The sequence below is a fragment of the Megascapheus bottae genome, chromosome 2, assembly GCF_031878675.1.
Source record: "Megascapheus bottae isolate mThoBot1 chromosome 2, mThoBot2.hap1, whole genome shotgun sequence".
NCBI classification, from domain to species: Eukaryota; Metazoa; Chordata; class Mammalia; order Rodentia; family Geomyidae; genus Megascapheus; species Megascapheus bottae.
In genome coordinates this window covers 4,495,004-4,509,523 of record NC_143510.1, presented here as the reverse complement: position 1 = coordinate 4,509,523, position 14,520 = coordinate 4,495,004, and the positions used below count along the sequence as shown (strand labels likewise).

Below are 14,520 nucleotides of genomic sequence, written 5' to 3'. Positions count from 1 at the left end.
AGGCCCAGAAGGACCTGAAGTCTGTCTGAGATGATTCAGGGAAAGAAAGCATTCTATGGTATTTGGCCTTCCAGCTGCACTAAGATAACCAAGATCAGGACATCCTGAGGAAAAATATGTTTATGTTACACAAATATCACAAGGCTAACTGCCATTTTGCTTCTGTATCTGCTTGCTTACTTGCTTTAGCAACACTGCTTTCTAGTGATGCCATCGCCCTCCAATTAGAAATAGCCAAAGTATGATGTGACTGTGGGCAAGCCCACCAACAGTTATGATGCCTAATGTTTGTGATGAAGAACAAATGGGCTTAAAGCTCACTAAATCATCACCATTGAAATTATGATACAATGGTCTTACATGGCCCATTTTTGTAATCCTTGCTTATAAAAATCTACCCTACCCTAAGCACTGGGCCATTTTTCACTATCAAGATAGTGATTCACTGAATCAGTAGTGGAAAGTGGATGTCTCATGGCTTAAAAAGTTCTCAGCTTTTCTTAACTGAGGGTCTTGGAGTCTGATTTGAACTTTGGATATAATATTTAGAAATATTGGAATGCAAGCCAGATACTGGTAGCTTAGGCTAGCTACTTAGGATGCTGAGATTTGAAGACCATGGTTCAAAGCTAGCCCAGACAGAAAATTCCATGACATTCATCTCCAATTAACCAGCTGGAAGGAGAGGTGTGGCTTAAGTGGTAGAGCGCCAACCCTGATCAAAAAAGGGAAGCAAAAGTGTGAGACTCTGAAGAAATAGATCAATGCGGGGAGGGGGGGGAATACATGGAGAGAGGCGAGAGAGGAAAAACAGGTGGGGGAGAAAAAAAGAGGGGGGGGGGAGATGTTATATATTACTATGAGTTAAGACCCTGAGAATAGAAAAGGTGAGAAGAACAAAAAAGAAGGAAGATGCAAAGGAGGAAAGAGGAGAGGAGGGGGAGGAGACATGAGAAGCATGATGAGGAGAAGGAGGTGAAGGTAAGAGGAAGAAGAGGAAGAATGGAGGAGGGGTCAGAATTTATTTGGTAACATGAAATGTCAAACACACTAGTTATAAAGTCAGGCACTTGAGTATTCTAACAATCAATCAATCATCCCAATCAGTCTTGGACTTGTCCTCATCAGAGCCTGAGTAGCTTAAAATAGAAATTTTCCATATGGATTGTACTGTATTTGCAGCTGAAAAACATTATTCTTATGATTATGTCAACTTGTTTAACCAAGAACAAGAGTTCTTAGTTTTGTTCACCTTCTACTGTCAAGACATGTATGCCTAAGCTTACAAAATAAAGAATAGATGAGAATGGAATGGATATATATACCAAAGATATATACAAAAAAGTTTATTTGGGAAGTTAAAACAATAGATGAGAGTTAATAGATACATTTAAAAATTAAAAAGGAACATATATTTCACATTTTCCTAGAATGAGAAAGTACTAAGATTTGTGAACCTGGAGCCATGACTGGAGGAGCTCAAGTAATAAAAGAGATAATTAACTAAATGAAAACATACTTCTTTAAACTTCTAAGAATTTTACAATCAGAAATGTTTAATAAAGACAAAAAGACTTAGTATGTTTGTGATCATAGCTACAGTTTTAAAAATGATCATGCAAAAACCAATTTACTGTCAATTTTTAAAAAAATTTAAAATAAGATGTACCACAATTAGTGTACATGAATAATTAGTAACTCATGCAGCTGTAGGGTACACAGAAAGCTAAACATACTTACCTAAGGGTATGCTATCTAGATCTGTATAAATCATAGCAAAAAAGGAAACAAAAAGCAATACTCCAATCAAAACAGATCCAATGTTAAGAACTCACATAAAACAAGATTATGTACGATTTAAAAGATAGGTAGAATAGATGCCATAGCAAACACTTATAAATTAGTTTTTAGCAAAGTTAGAAATGCAGAATAAAGTCATAAAAATTGGTTAATCTTCTCTAGGTAATAAGTTCAGAAACTTAGTTGGTCTTCTTCGAAAAAAAATCTAACTGATTAATAAGACTAGGAAATAAGCATTTTAAGTTGGAAATCACTTCTTGGAATAACAATATCCTGCCCCTGCCCCCCCAAAATTTGTATAGACATGCAAATTAAAGAAAAAATAATGTTAAAAAGCATAAGTATAGCATCTATTCAGATAAGTTATAGATGAAGGATGTAATTAGCATATTTGAAGAGCAAAGCTACCATGCAACTCAGTCAATTAAAATTTAGCTCAAAATACCTTGTAAAGCATGGCCAAGTAAAGCATCTAACTCAGGATTTAATTCTGCCTTTTCTTTCAGCATATGGAATAAGAGCTGGTTTTGGGTAGCACTGGTGATTTCAGTTTGTTTGAGTCGACCTTCAAGAACTTTAATTTGAGCCTCTTTCTGAGCAGCCTGAAGACCCTATGAGAAAACCACCAAAACAAAAATTATCTTAGGATGGGGCCGGGAGTTTGGCCTAGTGGTAGAGTGCTTGCCTAGCATGCACGAAGACCTGGGTTCGATTTCTCGGTACCACATACATCGAAAAAAAAACTGGAAGTGGTGCTGAGGCTCAAGTGGCAGAGTGCTAAGCCTTGAGAAAGTCCAAGGACAGTGCTCAGGCCCTGAGCCCAAGCCCAGGACTGGCAAAAAAAAATAATAATAAATATCTTAGGTCATATGGAACAGAAATATCCCTGAGCTTTTGTGCTGAAGGCTAACACTCCACCACTTGAGCCACAGTTCCAACTTTTTTTTTTCTTTTTTTGTAGTTAATTGGAGATTAGAGTCTCACAGGCTGGCTTAGAATTGTGATCCTCAGATCTCAGCCTCCTGCGTAGCTAGGATTACGGACACCACCAGCATCCAGCTAGTCTTTGAGACTCTTACCTCCGATTAACAACCAAAAAAAAAGCTGAAAGTGAAGGTATGACTCAAGTGGTAGCATACCAGCCTTGAACAGAAAAGCTATAGAAGTAGATAGAGCCTAGACCTTGATCAGATTCAAGCCCCAGTACTGGCACCACCCCACCCTCCAAAAAAAGGCAAAACCGAAATTTTCTTCTTTTGATACAATAAGAGTAATAGATGACAAATTAATAACATTTTTCTAAATATCAGGGAGTTCTTTAAAGAAGATTATTTTTCCAATTACCTCATTCCTTATTAACAAAAGAAGTGTGACTGAAGAGAGTAAACAGGGCAGAACTACAGTCAAAGCTTAAAAAGTTTTCAGGAGCAAGATCATTAAATCGTACCTTGTTGATGCCCATTGACAGGAAATGATCCAGCAAGTATCTGGCTTCTGTAAGTGTGCAAGCATTAATAACTGCAGTCACATCCAATGTCTCGCCTTCCTCCTACAACAAACCAGAGTATAATGGCCATTACCTTAAACTGGGTATATTTAAGCAGGAAGCAAAGGCCCACTGTATTTGATAGCTTTAGGTTAAGCCAATGAGGCAGCACAGAAAAGTATAAAACATGATATCTACACCAACAAATATCTGGTCTACCTGAAAAGCCATATTTGAAGCTATTAAGAATTCAAAGTAGAACAAGGCACTGGTGGCTTAGGCCTGTAATCCTAGTTACTCAGGAGGCTGAGATGTAAAGATCTCGGTTCAAAGCCAGCCTGAGCAGAGAATTCCATGAGACTATCTCCAATTAACCACCAAAAAGCCCGAAGTAGAGCTGTAGGCTCAAGTGGTAGAGTACTACCCTTGGGCAGAAAAGCTAAGAGGCAGTGTGTGCCCAGACCCCTGAGAACAAACCTCAATACCAGCAAACAAAAAAAGATAAATGATAGCCATTGAACATCTTTTGTTACAAACCTTTGCTTCCTCCATCTGCATGATATTGGCTTGGCAGTCAGAAATGCTGTCATTGATGTAATCTATATTAGCAGTTAGTGACTCCATCTCCTCATTGATGTTAACCACATTTTTATCTCCTTCTCCATTCTCCTTGATGATCCTCTCTTTTCTTTTAGATAGTTTCTCTCTTCTTTTGGTAAGTTCTTCCCGTTGCTTTTTAAAAACAAAAAGTTAGATTTGGATAAAATGATATTCAGCTTACTCAGGCCCATGTACAATCAAAACCCAAACAAGCCAGGTACCAATGGCCCACACCTGTAATCCTAGCTACTCAGGAGGCTGAGATGCTGGTGCCCGGGATCCTAACATTTCAGCTATCTGAGTAGTTAGGATTACAGGCCAAGAAAGGCCCACTTCTGGTTTTTTATCTCTGATTAACCACCAAAAAGCCTCTGGTGGTAGGTGCCAGAGTGACAAAGCTAAGGGACTAAGTTAAAGCTCCACTACCATAATGAAGAAAGAAAAGACCCAAACAACAACATGGAAAGCACTGAAATGAGGAGAGCTGAAAGCTGGTGAAAGCAAGCACCCACAGCTTCTATTTCCGCACCTTGAGAAGTCTATTCATATCGGACTCCATGTTGGAAATGGTCATTTTCTGCATGATAATGTCGGTGACTCTACGCTCTAGCAGCTGCCACTTCATCCGGGCTGTCTTGGAAGTGAACACTCGGCCAGACAGTCCTTTCCTCTGATATTTTTTCCTGTAATCATTTTTTAAGTAGTCAAATATAATTACGTATATACTTACTGTGTCCCACCCCAAAGCAAGACTTATTTCATTGATGTAGGACATTCAGTATGAATGCTTGTAATAATTAGGCATCAAGAAAGCAGAAGGATCTCTAGAACCTGGTTCCATTTGTGGTGGGTGTTGGTAAGGCCTGGACCCTGGCCACAGGAATTTTCATCTTCTGTTGGGCACCTGCCCTTGATGCATCTGCATCGATGGCAGCTGTACTTGAACCTGCATCCTGAGCAGGCGCATCAGAGGAGCTCAGCTTCCGAGTGACCTTTCCAGCCACTTTATCAGACATGGGCCTGACCTGTCGACGAAGAGCTGTCACCTGAAATGACAACAGAGGTTGACACACCCTCTTGATCTACAGGAATCCATCATCTATCTCAAAGTCAGGATGTAGTTTCCAAACGATCAGATAGTCTTACTGTACCTCTTCAGTTTTTCGACGAAGAACCACTTCTTGGTTTCTCTTTTGGGCTTCCAGAAGTCTAAGTTGATGCTGTAAAATAACATTGAACAAGCTGAAACCGAAAATTGAAATATACAATATTTCCTACTCCTTTGTTCAATGTATTTCCCCAAGTTCTTGGAATCTGTAAGAGTTCAAAGAGGAACTTTATATTCATTACTCAAGGTACAGTTTATCCCAGCAAACACATTCTATACAGACCTCATTGTCTTAAAAGTGAAAAGGTGGGCTGGAAATGTGGCTTAATAGTAGAGTGCTTGCCTACCATTCATGAAGCCCTATTCTAGTCTTCAGTTCTATTCCTCAGTATCACATAAGTAGAAAAAGCCAGTAGTGGTGCTGAGTACTAGCTTTGAGTAAAAGAAGCTCAAGGACAGTGCCCAGACTCTGAATTCAAGTCCGGGGATTGTCCCTCCCCCCAAAAAGTGAAAAGTTATCTGTGTGCTCTATACATTTATATAACAAACATTAGAGTGCTTCCTATACGCAGGTCCTTTTCTAAATTCTTTATGTCTATTTAACTTATTGTGTATGTACTGGTATTGGGGCTTGAACTCAGGACTTGGGTGTTGTCTCTTAGTTCTGTCGTTTAACACTGGAGCCTCACCTCTACCTCTGCCTTTCTGGTGACTCAACTGGTAAGGCATCAGCCTTGAGTGAAAAAGCTAATAAACAGTGCCTGGAACCTAAGTCAAAGACTCAGTAGTGACACAAAAAAAGTAAAGGTCTTACATAAATAGAGTTCTCAAAACAGTGTTATCTAGTGAGTACTGGTTACTATGCCAAGGAACATTGGTAGAAATACCTAGAAACACCCTGAACTTGCATCTGATAAAATACTGAAACACTGGCCATTTAGTACTATCTTATCACCTAAGAAATATACTACAAATAAAGTTTACAGTAATCAGTCTTCTTGTGAATTTTTACATTGAATTACTATAATCCACATACTACAGCAAATGTCCTTTCATAAGTGTCAATGCTTAAACGCACTAAAATGCATTAATTACAATGAGAGATGTTTCTTCTATTGATTAGACAATCTTGGTCCAAGAAGAATAATCTCATATAATGAAGAGCAAAAGTCTACTCACATCTCTTTTACGCTGATCCTTCTTCAACTGAGCAATTTCTCTGTTTCTTCTGGATTCTGTCAGCCTGGCTTTCTCTTGTTCTTCCTTCATTTGTTTCATGAGACGAACCTAAAATTAAGTATATATATACTCCTTCACTGAATCCATTAAAAAAACCATGGGTATGGAAGCAAATTTTTAGAATTCTGAATACTGATCATGGAAATATGGACTTGCATTCTGTAATGTTTGTTTATTTATTTATTTGCCAGTACTGGAGCTTGAACTCAGGGCCTAAGAACTGTCCTTGAGCTTTCTCAAGGCTAGAGCTCTACAACTTGAGCCACTTTCAGCTTTTTCTGGGTATGTGGTACCGAGGAATCGAACCCAGGTCTTCGTATATGCTAGGCAAGCACTTTACCACTAGGCCATGCACCTAGCCCTTGCATTGCAAACTTTAAATATTCGATTCTTATTTTGTCAGGATTAATGCATTTATATTTCTAACAAATTTATTTATTACTACATGCCTTGCATACTCAACATTCAGTTGACTTGAGCAGAATGGAATTTGGAACTTGTTATCGGTAGCTGTTTTGAACAAGTTGCTTAAACTCTTCAGATTAAGCTTTGATTTTTTTCAACCATAAGTTGTGCGTGTGTGCGTGTGTGTGTGTGTGTGTGTGTGTGTGTATGCGCGCACACTCGTGCGTGCGCACACACACACGCATACACACAAGTCCTGGGGACTTGACCTCAGGGCCTGGGTGTTATCCCTGAGCTTTTTTGGTCACTGACATTATAACCTGATTGTTCTTACCTAAAACAGGGTCTGATGTATAATAAGCACTAAGTAATTTTCAACTGCTGTTGGTGTTATCAGAGATAATACAGGATGATTGGTGTTATCAGAGATAATATAAGATGATCATTTAGGGGCCAGGAGTTTGGCCTAGTGGTAGATTGCTTGACTAGCATACACGAAGACCCAGGTCTGATTCCTTGGTACCACATAAATAGAAAAAAAGCCAGAAATGGTGCTGTGGCTCAAGTGGCAGAGCTCTAGTCTTGAGGACTAGACTGAGTTAAAGCCCCGGGCCTGGCAAAATAAAATAAAATAAAAATAAAGATTATCATTTAATCACTTCCTCAATCCTTTCCATGACAGCTACTATGTGTGCTGGTACCAGAGCTTAAATAAGAGATAAGAGCCTCATAGATTTCTCTGGCCAAGCTGGTTTTGGACCTCGACCCTCAGATCTCAGCCTCCTAAGTGTCTAGAGTTACAGGTGAGTCACAAGCACTTGGCTCTGTCAACTATTTAAAATCCACAGATTTTTTTTACAATTAGCCACACAGGGGAAATAAAAACAATACAAGGATCTTAAAATCTCTTTGGCTAGGAGAAGAAAACTTGTAGTTTACCATGAATGGGAAAGGTAAGTAACAAATGTAAGGCAGTTGCTACCTCTTGGGAAATGGGGAAAATGACCAGGAAGACATGTATAGAAGGCTCAGTGTCCAGCTGTTTTAATATCTTAAAGTAGATCTTTAATATCTTAAAGTAGTGCTGTTTATTATCCAAGACCTTGGCATGTATGATTGTTTTATACCTTTGTTAGCCTTGTAGAAAAGATTTAAGAGGAGAAATATCCATCAAAGGTGCGTGCATGCGTGTGTGTGTGTGTATGTGTGTGTGTTATGAGTGCATGCATGAGTATGGGAGTGTGAGTACATGCGCGTGTGTGTGTGTGTGTGTGTGTGTGTGTGTGTGTGTGGTCACTGGACCTTGAATTCAGGGCCTGGGTGGTATCTCTTAGCTTTTTTGCTCAAGCCTGACACTCTTCCACTTGACCCATGCCTCAATTATCAGCTTTCCACTTGTTAATCAGAGACACACGTCTCACTGATTTGTCTGCACAAAGTGGCTTTGAAGCATGATCCTCAGATCTGTCTCCTGAACAGCTAGTGTTATAGGCACAGGCCACTGCTGCTAGGCTAGAAGTGCTTTTGTGCACATGATTTTGAGCTCATTGAAAGAAGACTGAGGAGAATGTCCATGGGATGAGAACTTCTAATGGTCATTTCCTAATGGAAATACATTTTGTGTAGGTCTGGGTTACTTACTATTGAATATGGAAAGCATCATCAACATTAAGCCTTAATGGAAACTACAATCAATACCTTTGTCTTTTTCATCTCCATTACATCCTGCTGCAATTTCTTCAGCTGCTTTTCATACTGAGACTGATTTTTAAGCAACCTTGCATGTTCTTTTTGAGCTGTCTGAAGTCTTTGCAATTCTTTATTCATGGCTTGTAGTTTCTTTTCATACTCAGACTTAACTTTCTTTGCCTTTTCTTCTGAGTAAGATTCTACTGAACCTAAATGAACCAAAGGATATGTACATTTGATTTTGTGAGACATGTATTTTTATGTCACAGTACACAACTTAGAACACTGAAGAGAGCTTACAGTCCAATAATAATCATTAAATTTTTTACTTAATATACTAAGTATAAAGCAAAGTAGTATATATTGAATATAATAATGAAATAGCTTAGGTAGGTAGCAGTACATAAAATAAATAAATAACAATATTTGATGTGTAATATCACCTTACTTTGTCAGATGGCAGTCAAAACCATACATAATTTTTCACTGAAAAGCATGAACTGACTTATAAAGAAACATGCAAGGAACAATACCATTTGATAATAGAGTCTGAACTTTAACCTACATTAAAAATAATTCCTGCTGGGTGCTATGGATAGTGTTTGTAATTCTAGCTCCTCAGGAGGCTAAGATCTGAGGATCGCAGTGAGAATCGTGTTCGGCCATAAAATTCTGTGAGACTCATTTCCAAATTAAACAGCAGAAAAGCTGAAAGTGAAGGTGTGGCTCAAGTGGTAGAGTGCCAACTTTGACCCAAAAAGCCAAGTGAAAGAAAGAGGTCCTGAATTTAAGCCCCAATACTGACACCAAAATCAAAAACAAAGAAAGAAAAAAAGTCTTACCCAAATTCTGGAGCACCTGATCTCTTTCCAGCTGAGTATCCCGAATTTTATGTTGCAGCATCATCAGCTTCTCTTCGTATTGCCTTTTCAGTGTCTGCAATCTTTTCTGGCTGTTTTCCAGCTCATCAATTAGCTTTTGTTTAATTGCAATTTCACAAGTGATATTTGCTAAGTCAGCTTGGTAGTTGGCTATTTATAAGAGAAGGAAAAAAACAATATGGGGGTAAGCCCAAAATGTCATCCTTCTACCTATCAAACAAGTATGGAAAGCCATCATCCCTACCAGGTATTCACTTGGTTCCTCGTGGGGAAATTCTATATAAATTAGAATCTAAAGAGACGAGCAAGGAATTGTTCCCATTGGTCAGGACTATAGATATTATTTGTACTACAAAATGGAAACCACAGGATGTCTCAATACTGTTAGGAAAGGAAGACCTCATTGGCTTCAGCACCGGAGCCTCCTTGTAAAGTATATGTAGGTCAGTAGTCACAAAAGCTGCTTTCAATAAGATGAAATAGAGTGTTAAGGGATCTTCAGTCATGCTCTCAACAACTTCTCAAAATGACTTTCTGCACTGCTAAAGGGTTAAGTACCTTTTTCATCAGATTCAGAATCTGACTCATCAGAGCTTTCACCCCCTTCAATGTCATCCTCTTCCTCTTCTTCCTCCTCATCCTCCTCCTCATGATCACTCACTTCTTGACTCTCTTCCTGTAACATGATTTGTGACTGTTAATAGGACAATACTGGCAAAGCAAACTGACTGCTTCAGTGAGAGATACTAGAATATAATGCACAGAAGCACACACACACAAAAATCACTTTTATATAGTACAAAAATCATGTCAACATTTTAAGGTTGTTCTATAATTGTGTCTGTATATGTGTGTGTATATAGGTACGCTGATATTGGGACTTGCACTCAGAGTCTCTCTTTTTTGTTTTTTTTTTTTTCCTTTTTTCTTTTTTTGGTCAATCCTTGGGCTTGAACTCAGGCCTGAACACTGTCACTGAGTTTCTTTGCCTGAACACTGTCACTGAGTTTCTTTGCCTGAACACTGTCACTGAGTTTCTTTGCTCAAGATGAGTGCTGTACTGCTTGAGCTACAGGGCCCTTCTGGCTATTTGTTTATGTGGTACTGAGGAATTGAACTCAGGGCTTCATGCATGCTAGGTAATCACTCTGCCACTAAGACACCTTCCCAGCCCCTTACTTGACTTTTTGCTGAAGACTGATGCTCTATCACCTGAGCTACACCTCCACTTTTTGTTGGTTAACTTTAAGATATGAGACTTACAGATGTGTCTACCTGAGCTAGCTTTTGACCATGATTCTCAACTCTCAGATTTCTAAGTAACTAGAATATCAACACCCGGCTTCATAATTGTGTCATAAATGAAAGAGTACCTCATCTCCCATAGTATTCTATCTCTACACTCACAAGATGCTTACAGAATACCTGTTATCCCATTAGCACAACTGTTATCTTAACTACTAAGGAGACTGAGACCTGAGGATCCCAGCTCAAAGCTAGCCCTAACAGGTTATTTTCAATCAGCCACCAAAACTCCAGAAGTGGAGCTGTAGCTCAAGTAACAGGATACTAGCCTTGTGCAAAAGAGCTAAGGAACAGAGATTAGGCTGTGAGTTCAAATCCCATTCCTAACCCACAAAAAACATATATAGCAGAATGAGATTTATCAGTATTTTATAGCTCATGATGCTGGAGAGAAGTCCTCAAGGAAATAGTATTCTTCTACATGTAACTTAGCACTGTCACTAGCAACCAAGAATAACAAATTCAGTGTCTAAAGTTCACAAGTTCATTACCCTGCCCTTACCACTTCAAAATCATTTTCTCTTTCTGAAACACCCTTTTCTTCTTTCTTCTCCTGGTCAGTATCTGCATTATCCTCTTTTCCAGGCACACTAAAAATAAAGAAAGGAAGGAGGATAAATGATGTACAGTGTTATAATACAAAGAAACTTGTTCTACTTTATTTTTTTACCACATCTTCTTTAAAAATGTAAATCATTTGTAAAAAGAAACCAAGAAGTTTATAACATGACTAACAGAAATTATGCTGACTAATGCTTCAGAGGAAAATACAAGTTACTGCTTATCCAATAACATAATGGTTTACAAAATCTTATTTTTCTAGAAATATCAAGGATTAGATTATACCCCAAGGCTAAGATATAATAAAATGGTTAAGAACCAGTCACCCCAAGAGCCAATTAAATACAATACAAGAAATAAAGAACATTTTCATTTTGCATTTAAATACATAAAATTTTGCTAAACTAAAGCTATAAAAACTATGTTTTTATTAATGTCCAAATAAATTTAAAGACTTGGGGTAATTCTGCCTACGGTGACTCTGTCTACAGTGATTATAGACTGATATCTCAGTGTTCAGCTACTTTCTGAGGCCATCTATGTGGTACAAGCTTATTTCTCATAATGATCTCATACAGTAAGTGACCCATTCCACACCAAAACTGCCTAAAGTCATTCTCTGATAGAAGAGGAAGCCAGGCGTGGTGACTCATTCCTGTAATCCTAGCTACTCAGGAAGCTGAGATCTGAGGATCACAGTTCAAAGCGAGTCAGGGCACTAAAGTCTGGTGGACTCTAGAAAACCACTAGAAAACCGGAAGTGGTGTTATGGCTCAAGGGATAAGGCAGTGCCTTGAGCTGAAGAGCTCATGGAAAGCACCCAGGCCGAGTTCAAGCCCCATCACCAACCAAAAAAAAAGAAGAAGAAGAAGGAGGAGGAGGAGGAGGAGATGGAGGAGGAGGAGGAGGAGGAGGAGGAGGAGGAGGAGGAGGAGGAGGAGGAGGAGGAGGAGGAAAAATAATTTCAGGGTCTGCCAGATTTACCACATCCAATACCTATGGCCATAATTACATGCTAGCATCAGATCATGGTTCATTCAGCCCTGGTGGTCTGGACAGGAAGACAATAGACCACACTGAGCAAGTTTTTGTCTATTCAAACCATTTGGAGGCTTAGCAACCATAATCAACTATGCAGAGAGACTACACTTCTATTCACTATATTTCAACATTCATCAAGTGTGAACAACACAGGTGTAGAAGCAATGTAAATGTTTCTGTGCTTTTTTTTTTCTTTTTTTTTTTTGGGTGCCAGTCCTGGGGCTTGAGCTTAGGACCTGAACACTGTCCTTGGGCTTTCTCAAGGCTAGAGTTCTACCACTTCAGCCACAGCGCCACTTCTGGCTTTTCCTATGTGTGTGGTACCGAGGAATCGAACCCCGGTCTTCATGCATGCCAGGCAAGCATTCATACCTCTAGGCCAAACTCCCAGCCCGATGTTTCTGTGCTTTTGCAAAAGTTTTAAATCTTTAAGAATAGAAATAATACTCAAGCAATATTTTCCTAATAAATTTCTCCTAGAAAGAGTTATAAGACTTAATCAGGGGTGGGTGGTGGGTGGGGGGGAGGGTAATGGGTACCAAGACATGTGAAAGGGTATCAATGTATGTGAATTAATGCACCTTCTATCTGGCAAATATCATGTAACCCTTTTATTACTTACAATAAAAAATATAAAAAAAAGAAAAAAAGACTTAATCAGAATTTCCTTTCCAAATTGAGAGGAAAAGCAGCAGTAAGATTATCAATAAGATGCTTATGACAAGCATCAAGTATGCTGCAAAGGGTTTCATTAATTAGAGAAAAATGAACTTGGTGGGGGGGACCTAGAAACCATTCTGAAAGACCCTCTATGTCTGGCAGTGGTGGCTCCTACCTGTAATCTTAGCTACTTAGGAGCCTACAATCTAAGGAAAAGGTCACAGCTTAAAGCCAACCGGTCTCAGGAGCAGAAAACTCTCACTCCCAGCTCACTAACCAAAAGCCACATGTGGAATTGTGATTCAAGGGGTATTACACCAGCCTTGAGCAAAAATACTAGGGTACAGCATCTAGGCCCTGGGTTCAAGCCTCAGTACCAGTACACACACACACACACACACACACACCTAAGAAATGCCCTGCTATACAATAAAAGTAGTCAATTAGGGCTGTACTAGAGGCTTAGTCCCAAGGTTTAGGGATGGGAAAGAATTAACCAAAAGGCCTACCCCCCAGTTTCCTCCCCAGCTGGGCTCCCCTCTTCCCCTGAGACTGTTGTAGCATATAATTTTCAGTGTTGGTTCCTTCATTACTTCAGGGTCCATCATATATCTCCTTTTATTCAGACACAGACAACACAACAACTTTATTCTGAACACCTGCTTCAACACATCCTCCTGTACCCTACAGTCACAATATCCAGCTTAATAAATTTTCTTTCATTTATATAAGTATCACATAAATTGGTCAGGCTACTCTGTAGGAAAAAAAAGTCCTCACTTATAACTTTACATGATTCATTCACCTGTAGAAATCACTTGCAAGGCTTAAGCTTTTAAAATGAAATTGAGATTTATCGTTATTGTACCTCAAATATTCAAGTTTTCCTTGATAATTTGAGGTAAATCCATGCCTAAAACATCCATCTAAACAGCAATGGAAGATATTTAAATCTGTACTCTATCTAATAGAATCAGAATCTTGGGAGCCAGAGGAATATTAGAAATTAATCCTTTCATTAGACAAATATCAGAATCTTGGGAGCCAGAGGAATATTAGAAATTAATCCTTTCATTAGACAAATAAAAAAGAAATTGTGGCCTGGGCAAGTTTATCCACTCAAGGGAACTAAAGCCAAGAATCCTGACTCCTAGGACAGTCTTCTAGAATTATGGGATGTATATTATAAACTAATTTATAATTTATTAAGGATTTAAGATATTTAAAGCCAGTCCTTTAAGATACAGGAAAAGTTCTCCAGTTCTTATTTTCATAAGAGATGGATTTCTAAAGTAGTGCTTCTAAAATATTTACATATTTGTTTGAAACCAGTTTATTTTCTTGACCAATTTTTTTTTCATACCAATACTGAGGTTTGAACTCAGGGCCTGGGCACTGTCCCTTGATATCTTTCACTCAAGTCTGGCACTCTACCATTTGAGCCATACCTCTAGTTGCAGGTTTTTCTGGTTAACTGGAGATCAAGTGTCTCATGTTTTTTTCTGCCTAAGCTGGCTTTGAACCCAACCATGATTCTCAGATCTCATTCTTCTGAGCAACCAGTATTATGGGCATTAGCCACCAGCATGTGGATTCTTAATCAATTTAGCTACATAAAGTTAGAGAAATGGTTTTAAAAAAAATTGATGAAGACAAGTTCTAATTAAAATACTACCTGATCTTTATTTAAATTGTTGTCATTCTGAATCAATGACAGGCAAGTTTTCATTATCTAGAGTTCAGAA

General features: G+C 38.7%; 1 protein-coding gene across 10 annotated transcripts in view; it reads right to left on the bottom strand.

The window, feature by feature from the left end:
- Positions 1–14,520, bottom strand: part of Kif21a (kinesin family member 21A) — a 132,933-nt gene that overhangs the window by 31,275 nt on the left and 87,138 nt on the right. For 6 of the 10 annotated variants that reach the window (XM_090319833.1, XM_090319840.1, XM_090319861.1 and 3 more), the window contains 12 exons: positions 11,016–11,103; positions 9,767–9,884; positions 9,170–9,358; positions 8,337–8,536; positions 6,174–6,281; positions 5,038–5,106; positions 4,718–4,932; positions 4,416–4,569; positions 3,824–4,018; positions 3,248–3,349; positions 2,246–2,411; positions 1,741–1,761 (listed from right to left, as the gene is read on the bottom strand). In XM_090319833.1, the coding sequence (XP_090175959.1) occupies positions 1,741–1,761; positions 2,246–2,411; positions 3,248–3,349; positions 3,824–4,018; positions 4,416–4,569; positions 4,718–4,932; positions 5,038–5,106; positions 6,174–6,281; positions 8,337–8,536; positions 9,170–9,358; positions 9,767–9,884; positions 11,016–11,103 (1,625 nt within the window). The remainder of the gene's footprint in view (positions 1–1,740; positions 1,762–2,245; positions 2,412–3,247; positions 3,350–3,823; positions 4,019–4,415; positions 4,570–4,717; positions 4,933–5,037; positions 5,107–6,173; positions 6,282–8,336; positions 8,537–9,169; positions 9,359–9,766; positions 9,885–11,015; positions 11,104–14,520) is intronic. The other 4 variants (XM_090319838.1, XM_090319868.1, XM_090319841.1 and 1 more) reach the window with 1 other exon arrangement.